This window comes from Pteropus medius, unplaced genomic scaffold (genome assembly GCF_902729225.1).
Source record: "Pteropus medius unplaced genomic scaffold, Ma_sr-lr_union100, whole genome shotgun sequence".
Classification (NCBI taxonomy): Eukaryota; Metazoa; Chordata; class Mammalia; order Chiroptera; family Pteropodidae; genus Pteropus; species Pteropus medius.
In genome coordinates, this window is record NW_024351730.1 from 41,274,216 (window position 1) to 41,301,522 (window position 27,307).

At 31.8% G+C, this 27,307-nt stretch overlaps 1 protein-coding gene, 1 long non-coding RNA gene and 1 pseudogene across 7 annotated transcripts in view; all 3 read left to right on the top strand.

The window, feature by feature from the left end:
- Nucleotides 1-27,307, top strand: part of RAP1GDS1 (Rap1 GTPase-GDP dissociation stimulator 1) — a 133,924-nt gene that overhangs the window by 95,964 nt on the left and 10,653 nt on the right. For 5 of the 6 annotated variants that reach the window (XM_039845755.1, XM_039845756.1, XM_039845758.1 and 2 more), the window contains 8 exons: nucleotides 5,986-6,114; nucleotides 11,687-11,812; nucleotides 19,016-19,159; nucleotides 19,605-19,736; nucleotides 20,862-20,996; nucleotides 21,752-21,877; nucleotides 22,643-22,782; nucleotides 25,601-25,727. In XM_039845755.1, coding sequence (XP_039701689.1) covers nucleotides 5,986-6,114; nucleotides 11,687-11,812; nucleotides 19,016-19,159; nucleotides 19,605-19,736; nucleotides 20,862-20,996; nucleotides 21,752-21,877; nucleotides 22,643-22,782; nucleotides 25,601-25,727 — 1,059 coding nt within the window. The remainder of the gene's footprint in view (nucleotides 1-5,985; nucleotides 6,115-11,686; nucleotides 11,813-19,015; nucleotides 19,160-19,604; nucleotides 19,737-20,861; nucleotides 20,997-21,751; nucleotides 21,878-22,642; nucleotides 22,783-25,600; nucleotides 25,728-27,307) is intronic. The other variant, XM_039845757.1, reaches the window with a different exon arrangement.
- LOC120588586 (uncharacterized) lies at nucleotides 4,591-4,709 on the top strand (annotated as a pseudogene).
- On the top strand, nucleotides 11,820-12,721 carry LOC120588336 (uncharacterized). Its single transcript, XR_005649228.1, has 2 exons — nucleotides 11,820-12,168; nucleotides 12,276-12,721. It is a non-coding gene; the product is annotated as an uncharacterized LOC120588336 (long non-coding RNA).

Sequence of the window (27,307 nt, forward strand, 5' to 3'; positions counted from 1 at the left end):
CAGTTTGTGTGTTGCAAATAACATGTATGTAATTTTAAAGTGTTAAACATAATCACAGTAGTGTTCCACAGTTAATTAGTAACACTTGAGGGTTTTTTAAGCCAGTAAATCAAGAAATTTTATTTTTTTAAAGACATATGTTGGTAAGAGATACATGTTGTAATGTAAAATAACCTGGAATTTAGCTTAATTTGCTATATAAAAAATAGGCTTGAATTTATAGTTACTGTACATGTGGCCTGTGAGCAATGCCATATGATAGAGACTGGATTTATTTCTCTCAATAAGGGCTGCTTAAGAAACAGCTGGCAGCACTCCTCTCTTAAAAAAAAAAAAAAAAATCTAGTTTTAACCTTTAAAAGACCAGTTTCTTTCTGAGATGAAAGTACAGAGTTTTTTTAATCAGAGTAGACATATCTGTAGAAATTTCCTTTGTAGTAGTATTCATTATAACAAGAGTTGATCTTGTAGTAAGTAATTTAACCTGGAGCAAGTCTGGGGGAAAAAAAAAGCTTACCTAGATTAAGACTTAATCACTCTAGATGTCATTAGATTGAGACCAGTGAATGGATGTGCCTCTTAAGAATAATAAAACAGTTTCTCTTCTGTGATTTTGCTTTGGGGTTCATTTCTCGTTGCTCTTGTTTTACATTACACTCACTCGTGTAATTTTGTCCTTTAAAACTTTACAAAGGGGAAATTTTGCTCTGTAGAGATTTTTATTTTCAGAACCCAGAAAAATACTTTTGAATCTCTTTTCTATTTTTTATTGTTAACTTAGAAAGCAAGAAATTTGTAAATGTAGTGTTTTAAATTTCCAACATTCTATATTAATGAATCTTGATGCTTTTTTTTTTCTTTGAAATTTCTGTCATTACAAAGTATAACCTGAGGCTTAAATTACAGGAGTAATCTTGGTGCAAAAACACATCATGCATGTTTTGTGTAAAGAGGGCTTTTTAAATAATTGATTTTAAATTAATTTTAATCACATATAAATATTTTTAGTTTTATACACTGAATTTAGAATAATAACAGCTCTCCACTTTTATTATCAATCATAAAATATATATCTGCACTTGTATATGCATAAAATTTTTAACCATGAATCCTTTTAGTAGCTGTATTTAAGTATCTTTACTTTTCAGTGTTATAATGGAGCTACAAACTCATAAGTGCTACTTCACTATTATACCATATTTCTATTTTTTAATTTTTTTATGTATATTTTGGGGGGAAATAAAGATGTGCCACTAGTCAAGGGCAATTTTCTTCATTCTTTATTATGCCCAAATGGTTTTTTTTCAATTTGTATTAGAACTTCTCATCAAGATTTATATTTGCTTGTTTTTATACTACATAAATTTGCTTGTTTCAACTATATATAATTCTTTTGACTATAGATGGGATTTTTATGCATGCCTGTAAATAGGATACTTTTTATACTATGAATAACATGCATACCATATGTACATATCAGTGTAGAGACTGTGTGTTTTGAATTATATGTTTTATTTTGACACAGTTTCATCATTAAGTCCTATTTACCAACAAGCTTAATAGACTTATAACATTGTCTATAAGGGCCTTTTCTTAGGATAAAATAAACATGTTATAAACTTCTTAAGAAACCTTTTCTTTTTAGTAATTGATCAGCATAACTTCAGTTGAGTTACTGGATTTCTTGGCATACTTTTCTGGACCTATAATCTGTCTATACCAATGTTTTAAACATTAAATTTAAAACTCAGGGGGTAAAAGGTTCTTCAACTTAAGATCTTCTCTCCAGATCTCCATTCTTTGGAGTTTCCATGAGTGTGACCTGAGGAACTTGGAACCATTGAAATTCAAATGTAGGTAGGTAAGTGTTCACACCAGCGCATGCGTTGATTGCCTTATATCTCTTTGTATATGCATCTGTATTGCACCCCCTCAGTGCCTTTCTTCTTCTTCCTCCCCATAGACCATGTAGGGCCTGTGTCATCTCGACATTATGTAATTTTGTAATTCTGTATTTGGTCAATATTTGTCTGTAATGTGTGTCAGGAGCAATTTTAAAATGTCTTCAGATGTTTATTGTGCTGTCTGGACTGTCACACGTAACCGTTTTCTGTGTATGGGCCTGGATTGCATATTTGTGAATTGTTTGTTGAGCTCTGATAAACATTCCTCTGGAGTTGCTGGTATTCATTGAGGGATGCAGAAAGTCTCAGTCTTGGCATTTCACTCTCAGATATATCTAGAGAATGAACTATTTCTGGTTCTAAGAATTTCTTCCAGTTAGTCTTTGATTTAAAAGTCATACTCTTGATACCATTCATGATGGCATGAGTGTGTCATCTACTGTCCTTTGAAGTTCATTCACAACCTTTCTTTGGGCAATAAAAAAAAAATTTATTAAACTTATTTGCTTTGAGCAATAAGAATTAATACTAATTTATTCCACACAAACAGGGCCCCTATATAGTGCCTTCAGAATTATTTATTGATAACATACTAAGTAACTAAAATAGGCAGACTCAATCATGGAATATTCTCCTAGGCTTAAGTGGAATTTCTATTCAAATAAGCAAAATGAGATGTTCAGGTGCTTAGTTAATGTAATTTGCTCAAAATATCCGAGCACCAAAATCTGGCATTCCTTGCATGTTTTTTTTTAATTTTTATTTTTTATTATGACATATGCCAAGCACATCATTGAATTTCAGAATCTCTTTTCCATGTGTTTTTTTTTTTTTCCATCTCTTATAAAAATTAGATAATCCTTTGGCAATGGTTCTTAAACCTTTGGCCTCGGGACTCTTTTAGACAATTAAAAATTACTGAAGACATCAAAGAACTTATTGATCAATACAAGCCATCAATATCTACTATACTAGAAATTTAAGTGGAGAAAGTTAAAAGTTTTAGTAATGCATTTTAAAATAACCCACATGTTAACATAAATAACATTTTTATGAAAAATAACTTTTCAAAATTAAAAGAATGCTAAGAGTAGCATTTTATTGTGTGTGATGGTGAAGTATATAATGACTGCAAATACAATTTGGTGCTACTACTGGGTTCATGCTGAAGTCCCAGCAGTTTACTCACTATTATTTTTCCACCATCATTGCAAATGTGAATACAGTGAAAAGGGATAATAAAATCTTGGTATTTTTATGAAAGTAGTTTTGACTTTGTGATCTTCTGAAAGGGTTCTGGGGATCCTACTTTGAGAACCACGTTCTAAGATGCCTGCATATCTTAATGAAAATTTGTATCAACCTGTTTGAGTGAAGTTTCTTTTTCCTCTTTCGGGCCTTTATTATCCAAGGAGAATGACTTGATTGCAGTTGGTATGAACAGACTTTAAAGTTACTTGGGTATAAATTTTGTTTTAGTTAGCATCATCGATTTGGATATTAAAGCACCCAAATACTCTGAAATGAGTCTGTCCATTGGATGACTATATAGTTTTCTCTTTATACTTGTGTGTGGTATGTGTGTTGTATGTGAGTATATAATTAATTTGGCTCCTGGGTAGCTTTAAAACACATTTTCATGAAGCAACGTGATTTTCATGAATTGTGGCGGTTTGCACCAGATACCATTGTGCTATGCTACTTTTTTCCCTCATCTACCACAATTTCAAGTACTACTGCTTCAATTCGTATGCCAAAGACTGTTTGTCCCTCTTTTCCCTGGAACCAAAATTCATAATATTGTAAAGGCAGTCCAAAGAAGTGGTAGAGATGCCAAGTTAGGAGAATATGAAGAACATCATCTTCTAAGTGGCAGTCTCCTGTCGAGTTATCTCCTTCATGAAATTTATCATTCCTCTGATGTCCCTGGACTGTTAGATTTTTATGGTTTGTGCCAACAGTACTGAGGGGGTGTGTGATGCTTACATATATGCAGACATATAGTGGATTTTGACTCACACTCAATGCATGCGCTAGTGCTCACGCTTACATACCTGAAATTTAATGATTCAACAGCTCTGCCATATTTGAAGAGGTAGTCAAAATGAATAAATAAATGAAAGTTAAAAATTCTGCTAAAGAACAAAGATCTGCAGAAGTGATCCAATAATAAGGAACTCTATTTACTGGTAAGTAATCAAAATAAATTCTAACTGGAAAGTTTCTTGGTGCATGATCATTATAAATACTATAACCATAATACAAGTATTCTGCCAATATAACATATAGGTATAATACGATACCCTTTAACATAAGTAATTTGCCTATAAGATACGTATTGTGAATCATTAATTGCTGAATTCTGTAGTTAGAAAAACTAATATCAAAAGCATAAAAAAAATCACTTAGTTGAATATATTCTTTTATTTGTATCTCTTTTTTGGACAGACTTCATAATGCCATTGCAAAATTTGAAATTGTTTTAGACTATTTGAATTTTATATGTAACTTTCCCTTTTTCTCAGGCCTGTTTCCTATTCCTGTTTTGGTAATAGTCCCCTTTCTAGTAGAGATGGGCCCCCACAACTGCATCAGATAATATCCATAGTTACCCACTTGTCAGTTTTCAGGGGCACAAACTTCTTTGGCTATCTCTTCATACTTCACACTAAAAGCAGGAAAAATTGTCTGTGGCCACGCTACCCTGAACAAGCCCAATCCTATCTGATCTCGTAAGCTAAACAGGGTCGGGCCTGGTTAGTATTTGGATGGGAGACCACTCAGGAAAACCAGGTGCTGTAGGCATTAAAAAAAAAAAAAAAAATTAAGGGATTGTAAACTGACAAGGTCCTTGTAATCTGTGAAGTCAACCAAGGCTTGCCTCGCCAAAAAAAAATTTTTAAAAAAATGAAAAATTAACTACAAAGATTAGGAGGCAGGAAATCAACTGGCATGGGAAACAACCTTATCTTTCTTGATAATCGCCCAACCACCTACTTATCTGTAGGTTAAGAACTATGAAGAGATTAGTAGGCAAACTGTCAAGGGATGCATGCTATGAAGAAAATGTGTTTTGTAAGAAGCACGTTTTTATCTTTAGAGTCTCAATAGGTAACTTAATAGAATTTGGCGAAAAATATTCACTTGAAAGTGGCATGTAATTTTTAAAAGAATTTTGAAAGCATTCCCATATCTTTGGATGAACTAGTTATTAACAGTAACAGTATTTTGCATAGGCAGATGAGTGTTTGTGTCTTTTTTCTTAGCTTACAGTACTTATGGTTAGCATTTTGATTTATTTACCTTTAGCCTTGTTACAGGTATTCTATTATCAATGTTCACAAAGAGCTTTTGTGGAAATTCAAGGCATATTAAGTACTTAAAACCAATTCGTTTCTTAGAAAATTATCACAAAGCCATATTGACCTCATTGTATTCACCTCTCAAGCCAAATTTTTGTTTCTTTACTAAGATGATTATCACTATTATTAAATAAAAATTTGAAAAGAAAAATATTTTAAATCCATTTTTCCTCATTAAAACTACTTTTCTTCCTACTTTTCATCAAAGAACACTGCTGCAATTAAACAATAATTTTTGTGTATTATGTACTTTTCATTCTTTATTAAGGGATTCTAAAATTTTTGTCTTCTCTCTCAGTCTTTATTAAACTTGCTTTTTTTCTTATGCTTTCATATACTGTGATTTCCTGTAATGCAAATATTACTTTATCTAATCTTTTTACTTAAAAACAATGGTAATGTTTAATTATGTATACATCTTTAAAGCCTGCTTTGTAATGGTATAAGACCCTGTTTTAAAATTAAAAAAAAGACTAATGTTTGACATTATTTTATTTTTATTTCTAAATTTCTTTTAATCATTGAAAACATTCAAGACAACTCTTCTGAACTAATGTATTAAAATTTTTCAAGACAATTCTATGAATGGATTTAATCTTGCTTTACTGTAATTGAAACAGTATTGAGTTTGCAGTAGAAAGAATAAGGGGTATTTTCTTCTTGTTAATGCCTATTTTGGTACATAAACACTTTTTTTGTTTGTTTGTTTGTTTTTGCAGATTCCCTTCAAGCTCAGCTTATCAATATGGGTGTTATTCCTACCTTAGTGAAATTACTGGGCATCCACTGTCAAAATGCAGCTCTTACAGAAATGTGTCTTGTTGCATTTGGCAATTTAGCAGAACTTGGTAAGTCCTAGTCATGAACCACTAATGTAATTAACTTATTAATGTACTTAACAATAAAATTTTTTTTAGATGTTAACCACCTGAAAAGCCATTTAGATTATGTTAGTTTAATTTTTTTGAAGCATTGTAGGTACTTGCTTCAATGTTAAAAAAATAAAAAAAGACAGATCCAGTTATATCTTATGATTGTATTATTTACATTTGAGAGCTAGTTCGCTTGTATATTATTTAAGAGTTGAATATTTAAAATGATCTCCTTTGACTTTAGTATTTTTACATGAGAGATGGTTTTAAATTCAAGTATTGTATTTCCAGGGCAAAAATAAAGGACTAAATACTTGATTACATTATCAGGTGAAAAAGAATATAGCAGACTATGATTCTTCCTCCGTTTTTTTTTTTTTTTTTTACAAAATCCCTAAAACTGATAAGGGATTTTTCATAAGAATATATTTGTAATGGCATTAGAAAAAATTATAAGATCCTTAAAAATCAGAAGGCAGGCAAAAAACAGACCACTGCTGGAAACAGCCCAATGGTAACAGGACTAATGACCCCAGCATTCCCGGCTCCTTTCTCAGTTTTGTTTTTCTCTATATTATTATTGTACCCTTTCTCCTCTCTTTTCTTCCCGTGATTTTCGATAGAAACTTAAAACTACTGGTCTAAATCTACTGCCCAGCCATGTTTATATAAATTGTTTATTATGGGGGCAGTGAAGCCAAATGATTTTTTGTCATAGCTAAATATAATAGCTACAAAAAAAAATCCATTTCATGAATTATCTCCATTTTATAAATAAATAGAAGCATCAGGACTGTAACCTTGAATTTTCTAACTAAAAGCTCATGTCCTTAGAATTACATACAAAAATCTTGATTTCAGTACTTTACTTTTGGTTTGACTTCAAATTAAGAGAATAAAGATTATTTATCAGAATTAATTTTTAAAAGTCCTCTTTCATTGGGTTATCTGCTGGTATTTGTAAATGCTTCTTATCTTCTCTGCTTTTCTTCTTTTTCATACTGTCTCATTTCCATCATTCAAGTAAGACCAAGTTACTGCTTCACAAGTTATTATTTTTCATTATTAAAATGGAATGTGGGAGTTTGTGTTCAGTATAGTCTGTAGAAATAAAACAAATTATGTTATAATCCCTGGTGATGTCAAATCTTTGTAACAGAAACAAGATTGCATAAACCACCGAAATTCAGCCTCGTCTCGCTAGTCTATATTAAAAGTTGGATATGCATCCAATTTAGTCCAGCCAAATTTTATACTCTCTTCCCAACTGTTACTGCCTTTACCCCGTTTGAAAGAAGAAAAGATAAAAGACAAATATTCCTTTGTTCACTAAGATTTCTACAGTTTATATCATGAGTCTCTTATGTCCATGTAATAGCTAGATAATACATCAACTCTGAAATAGGACATATATGCCCCAAAATACTTTTTCTCTTTTCAGTGGGCTTCATCCCATGAGTTAATGAATCACATAGTATTATTTTTTATTGGCACAAGTAAATATCAAATACATATCACATTTCTATCACACAATTCTGAATATATCACTAAATGCTAGTGTTACTTTTTGTTGATTTTTAAAATAAAAAATGTTAAACAGCAGAAATTTGTGTTTTTTCCTCACTAAAGCTATATAATAGCTTACAGACAAAATATAAAATAACAAGTGCAATCATTTCAGAATTGGAACAGAAAAGGAAAATGAAGTCCTGTCTTTTTGTTCTCTTTGAGTCCCAGTTTAAGAGTTCTAGAAAGATAATAGGAGGAATTGCCAAATAACTCAAATATCGCAGAAATAAAGAACATAATGTTTTAGATTGGAAGGGTTTGTCAGATTCCTAGCCTCATTGTTAAAAATAGACCCAGACCATGGCATATCAATGTGAAATTTAAAGTAATGGGGAAAAACGCATCTTACAAACTTAGGGAGGGAGAGAGAGAGAAAGAAGTTGCATATAAGAGATTATCAAGAGTCATCAGATATCTCAAACACTGGCAGCCAGAAGAAAATGGAGTGTTGCCTTCAAAAATTTGAGGGAAAATTATTTTCAACATAGAATTTTATACCCAAATTATCAATCAGTTGTGAGATTATGATAAAGACATTGTCAAACATGAACATCTCAGGATATTGATATACTACATACCTTTTCTCTGGAAACCACTGGAAGATATCAAAACAAGGGATATAAATTAAGACGACGACATAAGAATCAGGAAACCAGATCCAACAGGAAAACAAGAATTCATTTGGTGAATTCCAGTATAGTGAAATGAGAGTCCAAAATGGTCTCTTTTCAAAAAGCAACCAGTCCATATTGGAATAAGTCAGAAGGCTGCTGGAGTCAGGGTTGGGAATGTTCTTATAGGAGATGAAATTGATTTAATACCTAAAATAAATGAGCTTAATAAGAGATGACCAGACATCTGATGGTGAATTTAGATTATAATTAATGACAAGTACATAGAAAATTAAGCAAATGAGAAATAATTCCATGGACAGTGAAATAGTATATTACAAAAATGCTCATAATTGATATAACCAAAAATACTTAAAACCAAAAAATCAAAAAGTGGCAATACAAATATATTATTTAAAGATGTGGAAGTAAATACCAGTGAATTAACTAAAAGAACTTTATGGGCTTGCTTCTGAGGGAGAAGAAATGGGAGAGGGATATTGGATTTTGCTGGTAGTATTAGGACTAACTCTCTAAACTCATATAATTTTGATTAAAAAAATAAAATAAAATGAGGCTTCCAGCTAAAGGTCTGTTAAGGATCCATGGCATATATATTCAGATGTAAGGTCCAAATCATATTTCATTGCTACCTTTTTTCTGTATCCACCTGCAGGATAGGTACAGATTTTGTTCTTTAATTTCTCTGTTAATCATAGTGCATCGTTTCCTTGTGCTAGCATATGGCCTGCATTACTTAGCAGTAGTAATTTGGTTTTAGTTTAATAAGTGTTTGGAGGAATAGAAAATGGATTGGTAAAAAGAGTGCTAAGACTATTATTTTAAAAAAGAGAGCACATAACTAGGTAAATGATATCTGTCTCCTTCATCTATGATTTTATGTTCTGAAATGCATTCCATTTGAAGAATCATCTGAAGCAGAGGAGCAACCAACAATGTTCAGGAGTTAAGTCATCCCTATTTAAATCAAACTAACCTACTTTTAGGGTAAGGTTTGCTGACATTTGTACAGTATGATTTCTGAGGGTTTATGTAACTCATTGGACAACTCTCCACCCCTACTCCTTTTTTATGGCACTAAGCCATCGTACTACAAGTCCTGGAGTAGATTTTCATCATTTTGGCCTCAGTCTATCTGGTGTGTGTGCCAAAAGCAGCATGACAGCGAATCAAAACTGTATTAAACCCTATTAAAATTTATGTTTCTCCTTTCTCCTTTAAATTTGAATTTGCAATATTCGATATTGACAGAGATTTCCTAGAGACTAGAGAACAGAACCTAACCCTTCTATTACTTTACATGTTCTTTCAGTCACAGATTTAATCAATAAATTTCTTTTGAGCACCTGCTGTGTACTGGGCACTATACACTTTTTGTCATAGTTAAAATAATTATACACTGTCCCTGCCCTCAAGGAACTTACAGTTTAGTCAGTGAAATGGAATTTTTTAATGAAATTACAAATAAATAAGCAGATCATTGTAAATTATGATAATTGCTAGTGTGAGAAAGTAATGGAATGAGGTGAGGGACTAAATTAGAGGCATAGACTCTAGGTGGGAAGGAGCATTTTCAGACAGTCAGGATTTCAAAATGTTTACCTCCTGTACAGTAAGTGTATAGTAGCTTTCTCGGGAAGCTGCTGAAGGATGCTTCCACTAAAACAAAACTAGTGAAGGTGAAGACATATGTAAGAGTATCTAATACAGGAAGGATAAGAAAGGATCCATCAAAATAATGATTAAGAGAAATTCCAGGTTGTCAGCTGTGCCCCCAAAAGAGAGCAACCAATCTAGATTGAATTTGGTCAGAGTTCTCTGAGAGAAATGTCTAAATAAATTAATAGCATACCTGATGCAGCAAAAGAAAATGAGAGAAATGAATTTCAGTTGTATTTTGGAGGCAGATTGATAGACCATGGTAATGCGTTGGATGTAGAGTGTTGAGTGAGAACAAGCGAACAATAACTCCCAGTTTTCTGTCTGCATAGATGGATAGATGGAGTGTTCATTTATCAAGTTAAGGAAGTTTGGAGGAAGAACAGAAATCAGAGTAATATCAAAAGTTCATTTTATTCATTGATTTTGAATGCTAGAGGTACTCAAATTGAGGTGTCAAATGATCAGTAAATAAATAGCCTGGAGTCCAAAAGAGGGCTAGAGATATGATTATATAAGTATCAACATATAGGTGCTGTTTTGATACTATGGAAGAAAAGTAAGTTGCCTAGGGTAAGAGAAGGACCAAAAACATAAGAAAGCATGCTAAGCAAAATAAGTCAAACAAAAAAGAACAAGAACTGTATGATTTCACTCATATGTGGAATATAAAATAGAAAGCAACAAACAAAACAAACTCAGAGACACAGACAACAGAAGGGTGGTCACCAGAGAGAAAGGAAAGTGGAGGGAGGGTGAAGAGGCTAGAGTGGGTCAAAAAATGGAGACGACTTTGGATGGAGAGCATACAGATTATGTATTACAGAAATGTACACTTGAAACATGTTTAACCAACGTCACCCTGTAACTTAAAAAGATATGAAAGCAAAGGGTCAAGTCCCAAAGAATTGGAATTTATAGAGGTCCAGTGGAAAAGGAGGAGCAGCAAAGGAGACTCCAGAGTGTAGGATGGCCCAAAACTAGTTTGAAGTGGGTTTAGGAATCCATGTGAGTTGAGAAAGTAGCGATAGTGAGTGTAAACAATGCTATCAAGAAACTTGTTTGTGAAAGTGAACAGATTGGTTGGTACTTGAAGAAAAGTAGAATAGAGGGAAGGTGTTTATTTTTAATATTTTTATGTGAGAAATATTAAAGCATAAATGCTCTCGATGAGGCTCTAGAGTGAGGAAGAGAGTTTGGAGGTGCCAAAGAGGCAAGAGGGAATGAGACCCCAAGTACATGTGAAGAATAGTCCTTAAATAGTAGGCATGTCAGCACCAGTGCAAAGCACACCAGTTTAATGATAACAAGATAGGATTATAAGTCACCTTTAATTCAGCCATGTAAAGTGCAGTCTGTTCTGAGTAATTTTTCTTCTTTGACAAAGCCTCAAAACTATGAATTCATAATTTAGTAATTTTATTGTTGCTATGGTTACCTATATGTAATGCTAGTGAACATTTTTTATAGCCTTGAGTATAATTGGGATAGAATATTTTCTTTAAAGCCTTAGACATTTTTCCTTTTCAGGGACATTAAAAAATGGCTTTGATTGTTCCTGAATTAGAAAGGTGTTTGCATTTATATGTAATAGTACAAAATGACCAAGTATTGAAAGTAATAGAAAACAATTTCTGGGTTTAATTTATTTGCTTACTCTAAATTTTCGTTCCTTTTTTTTTTTTCAGAGTCAAGTAAAGAACAGTTTGCCAGTACAAACATTGCCGAAGAACTGGTAAAACTCTTCAAGAAGCAGATAGAACATGATAAGAAGGAAATGATTTTTGAGGTTCTTGCTCCATTGGCAGAAAATGGTGAGAAAATAAATGCACCTCTTAATTTTTTTAATCATGTAGACTTTTTCCATTTTTTCTCATATTACTTAATTGTCAGCTATTTAACTCAAAACACTTCGTTTTATTATAAGTTTTATTTTGGATATCTCTAACTTTAGCTACAGTATCTACTCCATAACGATATCTACATTGGCCAAAGCTACTTTGCAAGTTCCTTTGACTTTAAAATCTCGGCAAAGATGGTTTTGTAGCTTACATATTCTTATGCCAGTCTGGAAAAGGCAGCTGAGTGGTTGAACTCCCATTTATATACCCTTTCAGAACAAGGGGGATAAAAGTTGGGAGTCCCAGGCCTGCCAAAAGTGTGGACACTGGTAAGCTACTCCCATCTTTGGGCAAAAAATTTTAAGGGATACACTCTAAGAATAAGAATGAATCAGATTAAACAAACCATCCTATATAAATAATTTTTCAAATACAGTGTCTAGCACATAATCAAAGTGGACCAGACACATGAGGAGGCAAGACATTGTAAGCAAAAACCAGCACAAAGAACAGGCAACAGCAGCAAATCTCCAGATACTGGAATTATTAGACATTGACTCAAAACAGGTATGCTTATTATATTGAGTTAAAAGCAACCTTGAAAAATTTAGAAGGAAACTAGAAACTATAAAAAGTGACATAGCAAATTTTAAGAAGAAACAGTTGGAAATTCCTGAATTGAAAAATACAATCCAAATTAGCAACCTAATGGATGAGTTTAATGGCAGATTAAAGATAGTTGAATTAGGGAACCAGAGAACTGGAAGATAGATTGAAAGGAAATCCAAAAAGAAAAGAACTAATGTTCATTTAAAAAAAAAAAAAAAGATATAGAGGATATAATGAGCAGTTCTCATATATATTTTTTTGGAGTCCCAAAAAGTAGGAGGCAGAGGGAGTGGGCAGAGGAAATATTTAAAGAAATTTTGATAGAAAATTTATCAGAAATCAAAGATTCAAGAAGCCAAATGAATCTAAAATATGATAAAAAGAAATCTACATCTAGATACATCATATTGAAATTGCAGAAAACCAATGACAAAAGTCTTAAAAGTAGCCAGGAGAAAAATAGATTATCTTAAAAGGGGCAACACTTTGACCGACAGCTCACTTCTCAACAGCAACAATGAAAGCCAGGTGACAGTGAAACATCTTCCATGCACTGAAAGAAAACAAATGCCAACCTAGAGTTCTAAGCCCAGTGAAAATACCTTCAAAACTGAAGGTAAAATAAAATTATTTTCAATGAAAAACAAAATTCACTACCAGTATACTCTCACAAAAGGAAATTATATCAGGTTTTTGTCAGAAATAAGGAAAATGCTTCCAGAAGGAAGGTTACATCCAAGGGAGAATGAAGAGGGAAAAAACTGGTAAATATATAGGTAAATCTTAAGAACATTGCATATATAAAATAATTTATTGTGAAGTTTAAAAATGTATATGTATATAATTTAAAATATATCACAAAATGGGTATATAAGTTTTGAGGGACATGAAAGGTATGAAAGAGTCCCAAGACCCTTGTGTTATCTGGAAGAAAGTACCATTAGACTCTGATTATTCAAGGATTTCAACTTTTAAGGTGACTACTAAAATAATTTTTAAAAACCATGTGTAATTACCAAAATAATGGAAGGATTTGTGGAAAGATTTATTTTTAAAATACCCCTTCAATCCAAAATAACAGAAGAGAGGAGAGAAAAGAGAACATGGAACAGAGGCTACAAATAGGGCATAAAAAATATACTAGATTTAAGACAGTGTTTCAGTAATTATGTTAGTACACGTGGCCTAAATGCTTTAGTTTAAAAACCAATTGTCAACTAAATTTTAAAAAACCAACTATACTTTTTAAAACAAGCAATACTGTTAAATATGAGGAAATTTAAAAAGTTGAGAATAGGATTGAAAAAAATATACTATTTAAACCTAAAGAAGGCTGAGGTAGTTATCTTAATATCAGATCAAACAGATCTGATATTAAGATTAAGACGTGCTAGAGATAAAGATGGTAACTTTATAGTAATGAAAATTCTAATTAATTTGGAAGGTATAACAATTATATATTACCACAAAACATGAAGAAAAAATATCCAGAACTATATGGAGAAATAAATAAATCCATAAATATTATAGAAGCTTTTAATACTTTTTTCATTAATTTCTAGAATAAGCAGATTTAAGACAATAAGTATAAAATATGTGAACAACATGATTAAGAAAATCGATTTAATCGACATATTTTAGAACACTGTACCCAGCCACAGAGCCCTTTCTTTTCAAGTACATGCGAAACATATAAAAAACATGTTATAAAACAAGTTTCAGCAAATTCAAAGGATTATAACCTTACAGAGTATGTTCTCTGACTTAAGTGAATCGTCTGATAATAAAAACTAGGAAATTCTTGTATGTTTAGGTATTTAAAATTATACTGCCAATACTTTAGAGGTCAAAGAAGAATCATGATGGAAATTAGGAAATTTTCTAATAATGAATGTGAAATTACCGTCTCAAATCTTATGTGATATAGGTTAAACCGTACTTACAGGGAATTTTTTGCTTTAAATGAATGTATTAGAAAAGAAAACAGTAAAATAAGTAAACTCAATATTTATCTCAGAAATTTAGGGGGAAAAGACAAAGGAAGCTCAAACAGCATAGAAGGAAAGAAATCTAAAGAGCCAAAATTAATAAAATAGAAAATACATAATGCTATAGAAGCATATAATCACTAAAGCCAATCTGAATTAACTGTTAAATCCCTAATAAGATTAATCAGGAAAAAAGAGAAGGCACAAATAACCAAAATCAAAAATGCAAAAAGAGATCTTAACTACAGATCTTACAGACTTTATTAAAAGGATGTTATGAACAAGTTGATGCCAAAATATTTTAAAGTATGGATGACATAAGAAGAAATAGAAAAGCTGAGTAATCTTATCTTAAATTTTTTCCAGAGAATAGGAAAAGCAGATACTCTCCAATTTATTTTATGAGACTAATGTAACCTTTATACCAAATACCAACAAAGACAAGACAATAATGAAAATTAATGGCCAGTCTCACCATGAACATAGATCCAAATTTCCCTTTGAAATTTTAGCAAATTCAATCTAGTAATATATTTAAAATTCATCATCATAGCATAGTGGACTTACTCTGAAAATACAAAGCAATTTGATATCTAAAATGCAATTAACATATTTTATCACATTAAAATTTATTGAAGGGAATATATCATATGATCTTAGATTTAGAAATCTATGATTAACTATTCATTCATGATTTTTTAAAACTCTTTGCAAATCAGCACTGGAAGTGAATTAAAAGGATATATACCAGAAGCCTACAGAAAACATCACACTCAGTGGTGAAACAAAAAGCATTTCTTTTGAGATTAGGACTAAGAAGGATCATCCTTACTTTTATTTATGTATCCACTGCAGTAGAACAAGAAAGAAAAGATATGGGAAATAAATTATATCCATAAGTGATATGATTATGTATATCAAAAATCCAAAAGAATCTATTGATCAATTTTTAAAAATCAATCACAATTAGTTAAATTGCTAACTAAAACAAAAAAAACAAATCAAAACATTGTATTTCTATATACCAGAAAAAAGAAAGAAAATACATTTAAAAAAATATATTGTTTACCATAGTATAAAGTATCAAATACTTTTAGAATGGACTAATATAATAAAAGATGTGTGAGATCTCTGGCAGAAAACTATAGAAATTCATCAAGATAAATTAAAGAAGATCTAAATAAATAGTTATATATATTGCTTTCATGAGCTAAAAACCTTAATGGTGCGATATTATATCTCCCCATATTAATCTGTAGGCTCAATGCAATTCTAACGAAAATTCTAAAAGACCAGGAATAGCTAAGATAGTATGAAAGAAAATGGTAGCAGAATTGTTTTTAGTACATAACAATAATTAAACTTTTATTCTGATAAAACTAGTAATTTAAGGACAGTGTGGTATTGGTGCAAGGATGGATGAGAAGACCAGCGGAACAGGATAGCACAGAAACAAACAGATGCATTCACAGATGTCTATTTTATTAAGGGGAAAAAGGAAGTCACTGTAAAACTGTGGAAAGTACAGTCTTTTCAATAAACAGTGCTGGGAATATGGGGGGAAATACAATTGGAGAGACACGTACATACCCCCACTTTATACTGTATTTAAAAAAAATTAATTTCAGATAGATAATTGACTTAAATGTGAAAGTTTAAACCACAAGGTTTATCTTAAAATACAAGGTAGGAGAATATCATCATGGCCTTAGAATATGGAACGTTTTCTTAGGTCACAAAAAGCTCTAACCATAAAGGAAAAGACTGATGAATTTGGTTATTTTAAAAGTAAAAACTTCCATTTCTCAAGACACCATTAAGAGTGAAAAGGAAGACAGTAGGTAAGAGATGTTTACAGCACATATGACCATGAGAAAGTTTATGTATACAAAGTGTAAAAACTTGCACAAATCATTAAGAAAAATGAAGAAAACCCAGTGGGAAAATATGTAAAAGATTTGAGTAAGCACCTGACAAAAGATAAAACCCAAATGGCTAATAAACACATAAAAATATGCTCAACTCATTAATAATCAGGAAATGCAAAATAAAATACTATATACCCACTGGAAAGTCTGATAATACCAAGCATTGATGAAGATGTGGAACAGTGGACACTCTCATTAAGTGCTGGTAGGCATGTAAATTGGAACACTTTAGAAAACAATATCTACTGAATTGCACACATACATTCCTTATGATCCAGCAATTCCACTCTTAATAATATATCCAGAAACATGTGCACCAGGAGCCATTATGGAATGTTCATAGCAGCATCATTTATAATGATGAACAATTATAAACAACTCATCCATTAACAGTAGAATAAATAAATCAGTGTATATTCATATAATGGAAAAATATATAGTTAAGAAAAGGAATGAAGTCATTTAAAACTAATAGTGTAGATGAATCTTATGACAAGGATAAAGCCAGCTCTGGAAAATATATATTGTAATTAGCAATGAATTTCTTGATCTAGAAAATATATATTGTAATTAGCAATGAATTTCTTGATCTAGAAGGTAGTTACATAGTTATTTGCTTATTAACAGTTAAATGCATATTTTACACACTTTCCTACATTTATGGGATTTTTCTCACCATTTAGAAAAGATTTTTAAATACATATATATACATACATATATATGCAAACAGTGGTGATAGATGTCCTTGGGCAGAATGGTGTTGATAAGTATGTGCTGAGCTGTCTGCTTTGGCAAAATGCCTTGTTAATCTTCCTTAATAAGGCTATCTAAGCCTCCCACATATACATGTGATTACAGTCAAACTGTAAGAGGAAGGATCTGTAAACTTTAATCTTGACAGATTTTAAATTTTCTAAATGCCTTAGATCTATTCTTTAGGGGAGAAATTCATTTTTCTATCTCATTTGGTGGTTTAGCCAAATTTTTATTGTGACCTTTAGCCTGTTTTTATGCCAGACAATTACCTATAACCTTTCTTGGATTGTTTCACAATAACAGTATTTTTATTTCTTATTTGTTTCTCTTCTACCACCTTCACTTCTGTTTTATAATTGTGCGGTGGATTAAATGACACCTTTGAAAACAAATTTCTGGACCATCCTTAGCATATCATTCCCTGGTTTACCTTATATGCAAAGGAAAGTTATTCCAACGTTTAAATTGGGATTTTGTATAATTTAAGTTTTCTTAGTATTTTTAAAGCTTTTTTCATCATGGCTTTCGATTCTAATCACCATACATTTCTAGCCCTAGCATTCTGTAACCAAGGAAACGCCCTACTTTTAGCATTGCACAGTGCAAATGTATCTTTTAAAAAATATTCCAGGTTGAATGTTCTGTGTATTCTGAGATAATAGTCTGAGGAAGATCTGTGGTCTTGATGGTAAAAAACAAAAAAAAAAAACAAACAAAAAAAACCCCTAAGTTTTTACACATGAAAATTGCTTAACAGAAAAAATCTTAAGAAGTATTAAAAGTCTCCCAAATAAGAAGATAAAACTGCCACTGCTGTAGATATGTACATATACAGCTTAGGGAAACCAATGACTAAAATAAAATTCAACTAAAAAATAAAACTTAAGTTTAAAACTTTTTGTGTAGCAAATGTATTTCTCAGGTCAGTTGAGTAGCATTTATCTTAAGAGATATCAGATACACCCAAAATATTTAGGTAGGCCAGTTTAGGTTAAAATACAAAGATGAATGGCGTATAATATCTGTTCTAATCGAAAAGACATGTGGATGCAAAATCAAAATTTTTAATGAAATAAATTTTCTATAATGAAAATATATTTAAGTTATTAGGGTGGTGCAAACAAAATTGATTTGATATAGGTGTAGAATTTGCTATGAAGATAGTCTTAAAAATATAATTGAGATGTAAATTCCTTATTTTGTTGGTTATTCATCAGAAATCCTGAAAGTTATTTTCTCTCTCATCTTTTATTATGGAAATTTTAAAACCTGTTCAGGTATAGAGAGAATATAGTATAATGAAGCACCATATATTCATCACCCAAGAAAGTTTCAAATTAATAAAAACCTGAAGCTTTTTTTTAAAGATGACTTATAAAATTCAGGTGATAGATTTATTAACTGCCCTAGAAAGAAAACATACAAATATGAATCCAAATTTACTTGTGATATAGTTTGAAATTTACTAATAGTGCTTTACTCTTCAATAACGTGTATTCAAACTCCATTAGTAGATATATTTTAACTTTATGTAAATTACGTATGTTTTGTTTTAAACTGTGGGATATTTTATAGTATTGCTTTTTAAACATGAGCATAATATCTAGAATAACAGTGCAGAGATATTACTTAACTTCGGAACTGAGAATCAGTTTGTTTAGGTGCTGCCACACATTGTGAAAGGTAACATAATTTCAAATAGAAAAATGAAATAAAGCTTTTCTGTATTTAGGCTGCACTGTCAGATACTTTCTTTTGAAATTCAAATCTTTGAAGGTGTGTTACCCATATCATGCATTATTCTCAGTTTCTTAAAATTCTTCATAATAGAGTGGTTATACCAGAACTCCTATTTCATCTCAAGTTTAAGTTAATTTGTTTACATTATTCTTTAGATGCTATTAAACTACAGCTGGTTGAAGCAGGCCTGGTAGAGTGTCTACTCGAGATTGTTCAGCAGAAAGTGGATAGTGACAAAGAAGATGATATTGCTGAGCTCAAAACCGCTTCAGATCTAATGGTTTTATTACTTCTTGGAGGTAAGTTGTAATTTTTTCCACCCAAAGAATGTGGTTGTCAGATTTTTAAAAATTTGTCTCTTGTAAACACTATATTAGGCATTTTCTCATTTTCCTATTTCATTTAATCCTGTTGATGTGATGATTTTGAAACCTTAAACATATCAGGGACTAGAGAATAATGAACCTGGAAAAAAGAGGAGTCTTCACAATTTTTCATTATTTAAAGACCTATCATATAGAAGAGACAGCACCAAAGGACTAATAGCCAGATGGTTACTTGGAACTTAGACTAGAAAAATTCTAAGCTCTCGTCCAGTTTCTACTAAAAGTTTATTATATGAAGAGTCATTACTTTTCCCTTTATGAATTAGTTTTTGAGGTATGTAGTTGGATATTAATACACTTAATGGATTTGTTCCCCCTAATTATTTTCCTCTTATCTGTTTGTTTCATTTACCTCCAGATGAATCCATGCAGAAATTATTTGAAGGAGGAAAAGGTAATGTGTTTCAAAGGGTGCTGTCCTGGATTCCATCAAATAACCACCAGCTACAGCTTGCTGGAGCGTTGGCAATTGCAAATTTTGCCAGAAATGGTAAGAATATTATTTCACTTTAACTCGAATGTTCTTTTTTAATTTTTGCTTTTCCATCACATGTACTAAAACTGAAACAGTTCAGAATTATATGTAATAGATATATATGTACTGCTACCTTAAATTTCCAGAGATCTGGAATATTTATAGTGACTCTCCTAACAAATTACATATTTATGCAGTTCATCTAAGTTCTAGAAAAGATCATGAATGACGATCATGAAGTCCTTCTGTGAGTATTCTGCACTTCCGAGATTAGTAAACTTGAGTCCCATTCTACTAAACATATCTGGGAGGATATGCTCTCTTGCCTGGTGATTTTATTTTGGATTTAATAATCTGAGTATTCACTGTAAGGTTATTGTGCCTCAGTTTATACTTTTATGCCTACAAAACTTTCGTGTGGCTAATTCTCTGGTTTAAAGTAGAATATTTCATTATCTTAATAATATTTCAGAGGCACCAGACTTCCATGTTTATTTCTGAAGTGTGGCAAAGCAGCTATTAGTCTAGAAACTCATACTATGTCTAGGAAATATGGTTGTGTTTAGTTTGATGTTATTCCAATATGAACTGTTGTTATAATTGATGACAGTCCATTTTCATTCTCTTCTTTTTGGAAACCATCATTAACTCCTTAATGATGGAATTAATACTGGCAAAATATTGATAATTGTTGAAGCTAAATATGGAGTAAATAATGGTTCATTATAATATTCTCTCTGCTTTATAAATGTTTAAAAATTCTATCATTGAAAAATAATTTAAGTGTCAGCCATGATCAAATATAGCATACTGCATATCACTGGCAGAATTCAGGCATACTTCACTATAAATATGAACTATCAGTGGGTATATTAAAGCATATGGTTTTAATTTATCTTCTATTACCAGTTTAAGCTAGAGAGTTTTCTGATTTTTTAAATTTTTACCTATTTTAAGAATCTTATAATTGGACTTCTCACACAGAGGGAAAAAAACTGTAAATCTAACAGAAGAGTTAGAATTTGCTTTATTTTCTTATGGCTTCATTTTCACTAATGTAGATAATGGGTGGACATCAGTATTACAAAATATTTATGGATTTTGTAAAGAGGAAGCAAAAAATGCTTTTGTTTTGTTCAGATGGAAATTGTATCCATATGGTAGACAATGGAATTGTAGAAACACTTATGGATTTACTGGACAGACATGTAGAAGATGGAAATGTAACAGTACAGCATGCAGCACTAAGTGCCCTCAGAAATCTGGCCATTCCAGGTAAGACAAGAATGGGAGGCAACTGTGTAAGAAATAAAATCTATCATTTGGGGAAGACATTTACTTGATGTGAACCTGTCCTGACCAAGAAAAGGAAAAAAAAGTCTACAAATTGTATACATTTTTTTTTTTTTTTTACTAAAAATAGAGATATGTCAAATAAGTTTTCTGGGACTATACAACCATAATTTTTGCTTTTGTTCAGATTATTCAAATATTTTGTTACCTTTCGTGAACTAAGATTTTCATCATATTTGGCATACTTAAGCTTTTTTAAGCATCTTCAGTTGAGATGAGGTAATGGCATCAATTAACAGAGCCCCTTAAAGAATGACTTTTGAGATTTATTTTTATTTCCTACAAGCAGACAAACAATTTTTAAAAATACTCCTAATGTGTCTTTTTGGATTAAAAACTTTCGAGCCATGAAATCACATTACCATGGGAAATAATACAGGAGATGGTTTAAACTATTCTTTTATTCTACTTTCTAAAAATAAATTTCTGATTATGTAACATAGTATAACTATATGAAGATACAACCTATGGATTCAGTTTGGTTCATATAGCAGATTGATATATGATTTTGTATGCTATGCTCCTATAGACAAACAAGATTTTTTTTTAATAGAAAACTATAACATGGAGCCTTAAAGATAATAAGACCCTAAATAAATGTGTATTGAATTGAATGATTATCATCAAGAATGCAAACACCATTTTAACCATAGTCTCTCTTTTCTCTCTCTCTCTAGTTGTAAATAAAGCAAAGATGTTATCAGCTGGGGTCACAGAGGCCGTTTTGAAGTTCCTTAAATCTGAAATGCCCCCGGTTCAGTTCAAACTTTTGGGAACATTAAGAATGTTGATAGATGCACAAGGTAAAAGAAATGCTTTCCCAAGGTGCATTTTTAGTATGATAGTCTCAGTGTGCCACTAGCTGGAAAAGAACTCGTTTTTAGCTTCCAGAATTATGTAATCATAAAGATAAATAGCAAATAAAAGGCAAAAAGAGATTGGTTTTAGAACCCAGTCATTAATTCCCATGCTTGTTATAATTGACTTTAAATGGAAATTATATTGTATCTCTCTTTATTACTACATATAATCCTAGTTTTAGGTTGATTTATTAGCAGTTTCTGTGGGTTTCTATGTTTTAGTATTCCATACCCATTTTTACTTTGTCTTCAAAATCATCATATTTCAATACAGTGAGTCAACATTTTTAAAAATTTGTTTTGCACACAGGGAAATTGTTTTTGTTTATAAAAACAGTAATGGAAACCACTCCTTGGAATGAATTATATTTACTTATTTCTAGATTCTAAACCTTTCTCTATATTGATTCCTTAGGGTCCTTCTAAAAACTCTGTGACAGCTTGCCAGAGTACCAACAGACTACCAGGCTGACCCAAAAGAGTATAAAGTGGCTTATTTTTATATTTTGTACAAAAGACCACAACTTTATAGAAAAGGCCAAATAGACCATCAGATATGGAGTACTGTATTTGCAGTTCTTGCTTTAATAAAATTGTTAAGTTTTTTAGACATAGAATATTCTTTCACACTCTTACATCTTTACCAATTATTTCAGTTGATTGCCTATCAGTGATTCATTCCTTTGTGGTTTACCTTCTTTCCTATAGCAGAAGCTGCTGAACAACTGGGAAAGAATGTTAAATTAGTGGAGCGTTTGGTCGAATGGTGTGAAGCCAAAGATCATGCTGGTGTGATGGGGGAGTCAAACAGACTGCTCTCTGCCCTTATACGACACAGTAAATCAAAAGTAAGTTCCAGAGGAAATCATTCACTGGAAAACATTTGAGTGGCCTTTTTGGAAACCCAGTATTGTAGATCCCACATCATAAGCTTGCATTTTTATGTATTTATCTATAAATACATTAATCAGAAATTCTGAAAAAAATAGTTGAAGATTGAGCTTTTTTTAGTTCTGTTCCATAATCATTAAGAGTAAGGCTTTGGAATCAAACAGAGATGAGTTCAAATTTTATCTCCACTATTGGTCAAGTGTCTTCACATCTCAGTATCTTAATGTGTGAAAACCAGGATAATACCTATCTGAAAGTGTGGTGAGAATGATTCAGTGAGATCACATATGCAAAGTACTCATGTGGTACCCGGGGCTCAGTAAATGGAGGTTGTTGCTGTTGCTGTTATTCTTACCACAACCAGCACCACCATTACCAGCATCAATGTCAAACGTCTTGTGTGTGCTAGGCACTGACCAAGCTAGCTACTGACATTTAGAAATTAAATGATATCTTGATAGTATATGATGCCCAGAACTGTAAAAGTTGGACGAAATCCATTCTCATGACAGTATCTAGCCTATTATGTGTCTGGCACATGGTCAGTAACCTATAAATATTTGTTGAGTGAATGAATAAATGAACTCTTTTAAAGATCACAGTGAACTCTTTTAAAGATCACAATGGTGAAAACCCAGGCCAGCAGTTCAGGAGCTGATTTAGTATCTAGATTATATACCTTTTTTCTTCTATAACCTCTTTTCTAAGGCGAGCCTTTTAACAGTTTCACTTGTGTACAACTGCAGAGAGGCCAACTCTGTCTGGGTGTCACAGGGGAAGATTCACTATGATGAATTCAATACATAAATTTTTGCACAGACTCTACAAATGGTTAAGAACAAGGATCTCGCATTCAGACTGCCTGGATTTGTTTTTTCGCCTGGGAGTTCCCACCCCCTCGTCCCCGCCACGGGACTTGGAGCCTGGAGCCTGGTCCTGCTACTGTGGGCAGGAGGGGTGGGATGGAGTCAAGGGGAGAAGGGTCCGACCTCCTGACTCCCTACTGCCTGGATTTGAATCTTGACTTGTTAACCACTTAATCACTGACTTTGGGCAAATTTCATAACTTAACCTGAGCTTCAGTTTCTTCGCCTATAAACTAGAGATAATATCTAGCTGATGGGATTTTCTGTGAGGACAAAGATGAGCTAATATCTCTAAACTATCCAATACAGTGTCCAGTGAATAGTAGTTGTTCCATAAAGGGTAACTGTTGGTATTATTCCTTCTCTTTTGCATTATGACATAAGTACAATGCTTCATTTATCTTATCCTTCATTCTGTCAGGCAAAGCAACTCCATAGAGCTTTTCAATAAGCATCTATTGATCCACTCTTTCTTCTACTACAGTGCACTTTTCAGGATGAATCATAAAATAAGAGGATGAAATGACAGTTCAGGAACCTTCCCTAGGTGACCATATATGTACCTATGAATCTCTGAGTCTTCTTAATAAGTTTCTTTTTATAAAAATTTTTACTGATTTTTAAGATTTTAATTTCAGTTTCGAATAAACTCACTAAGTAAGCAGTATATTGCGAAGCTTTCTTTTCATCGTAAAAAGCTTTAAGAAATAGTTTCTCACTTTCTAAAAGAGATTGATGGGAAAAAACATTTTAAATGCTAGAACAATGCTTCTATAAAAACTCAGTACTTGGACTCCACTGATTTAGCATGTTTGATTACAAAACAAGTTTCCGCAAAAATACTGTCTATAAATACTTCTCTCAAAATTTACATAAGATGGAAGCATTAAGAAACTCTTTTTCAAATATTTTACCAAATTAATTTGAAAAATATTTCTAATTACAGTTAGTTTTATACCATTGAAGCTAACTTGGGTAGGCTACTTAAAATATCCAGCTTCAGATTACTAAAAATAGTAAAAACTGGCAAAGAAAGTTACTTTAAAAATATTCTATAATTGAGATTTTTCACTAAATCATATTTAATCCAAGAATTTTTAGGGAACAAAACTCTGAGATGAAAACAAAAATGGAAATAAATGTGAATTTTTTTCATCTTACCTTTGCTATATATTCCTATATGTGATTTTCATGTAATAACTTTAATTATCAAGAAACCTGTGATATATATATATATATATATATATATATATATATATATATATATATATATATACACACATTCATTATCCCAACATTATAAAGTCACTGAGATGTAGAGCAGTTCAGTAATTTGTTGGTGATAGGATTTCTGTCTGGAGCCCACTGCCTCATCTGCCACTGGAGAGGACAGACCTGTAGGCACCATGAGAAATGAGACAGAATTTTGATTTACGTTCTGCCCAAGTCCCTTTATATGTAATCCAGTTTTGTCCGATCCAACAAAGGGTAAAAGCTACCAAAAAAAAAAAATCTTTTCCTGGAGCATTTGGAGAATAATAACCTTGTGTTATAATAAAAATTGGGAAAAAACTTTTTTGTTATTACAAGTTTTATTCTCTTCTTTTGATCCTATGGTAAGTCAACATTTGGGTCAATGACAGTTGTTCTTTGGTAGCTTCTGGGACTTTCTGTTCCTTGATATGAACTGCAGTGGTCTTTTTCACTTAGGTAATTTAAAGTGTCATCTTTTGATGAATTTATTTAAAGCTAAAAGCTTTTTCTTCTGTGAAGAAAAAAAAAATTGTAATGGTTCGTACAGGACACTGTCAGAAAACCATTCAATTTAACAATGAATTGAGTGATTATAATGCAGATTCTTTATGTTTAAAATTGAAGTTTATAATTCCGTGATATTTATTTATTGTAGGATGTAATTAAAACCATTGTACAGAGTGGTGGCATCAAGCATCTAGTTACCATGGCAACTAGTGAACATGTAATAATGCAGAATGAAGCCCTTGTTGCTTTGGCACTAATAGCAGCTTTAGAACTTGGTAAGTACCCCAGTGACAAACTTATTTTCTCCTATTTTATCTTGGATGAAAGGAAGCACCCAAGTGGAACAGAAGTCTGATAGAACGTTGACTACAAGTATTTTGCTAGTGTGTATCTATACCTATATCTGAATATAATGGTAACATTTTGCAAACCTATAAATATTATAATAGTCCAACTATTGATATAATTTACCTCTTATTCAGATTTTTCCAGTTTTACTTGTACTCATTTGTATGTAAAATTCTATACAGATTTTTTATACATGTAGGTCTGTATATCAACCATCACAGTAAAGATACTGAACAGTTCTAATACCATAAGTATCCCTCCATTTATAACTACACTCACCCACCTCCTACCCCTACCTCCCACCTGTTCCTACTCCCTGGAAACCACTAATATGCCCTTCATTTCCCATAATGTTTTCATTTCAAAAATGCTGTATAAATGGTATCATATAGTATGTGACCTTTTGGAATGAGCTTCTTTAGCTCAGCATAATTTCCTAAAGAATCATCCAATTTGTACTGTGTGGTAGACATTTTTATTGCTAGATAGCATTCCCTGGTATATATGTACAGTTTAACTAACCTGTTGAAAGACATCTGGGCTGATTTTAGTTTAAAGCTTTTAAAAATAAAGTTGCTATAAACATTCACATACAGGTTTTTATGTGAACATAAATTTTCATTTCTCTGGACAAATGCCCAGGAGTGCAGTTGCTGGGTTATATTGTGACTGCATGTTTAATTTTTTAAGAAACTGTCAAACTGCCTTCCACAGTGGCTATCCCATTTTACATTCCTACCAGCATTGTTTAAGTGATTAGTTTTCTGTGCATTTCACCAACATTTGATGTTGTCACTATATTTTATTTTAGCCATTCTGATAGCTCTGTAGAGTTATCTCATTGTGGTTTTAATTTACATTTTTCTAATGATGTGGTCGAACTTCTCTCCATGTGCTTATTTTCCATCTTATGTATTCTTTGGTGAAATGTCTATTTGTCTTTTGTTCATTTTCTTTTTTTAAGCTTTGCTTCCATGCTCAACAAAGCTATTGACTTTATTATTTTTTTAATAAACTATAGGCATCAAACAAACAATCCTGTAAAAGGAAGTTTCAATGAGATAATACTTTCTACCCATTAAACATATAATCTTCATTTTCTTCTGGCTAGTCAGCTATAATTTAATGTTCTTTGTCCTTTTTCTGAGAGTGTTCATTTTCTAATTATTTAACTCTTGACTTTTGAGAATTCTTTATATATTCTAAAAGTTTTATAATTTTACATTGTAGTTTAGGTCAGGGTTCCTTTTTTGTCTGGGGCTAATTGCCAGCATCATTTGTTGAAGAGGTTATCTTTCCTTTATGGAACTGATTTTGAACCTTTGTCAAAGATCAGTTGAACATATTTGTGTGAGTCTGTTTCTGGGGTCCTCTATTCAGTTCCTATGATCTATTTGTGTCTCAACCAAAGCCACATCATCTTGATAACTGTGCTTGCTTTATAGTGAGCCTTAATATCAGGTAGAAGAATTCCTCCTACTTTATTCTTTTGTATCAAGATTGTTTA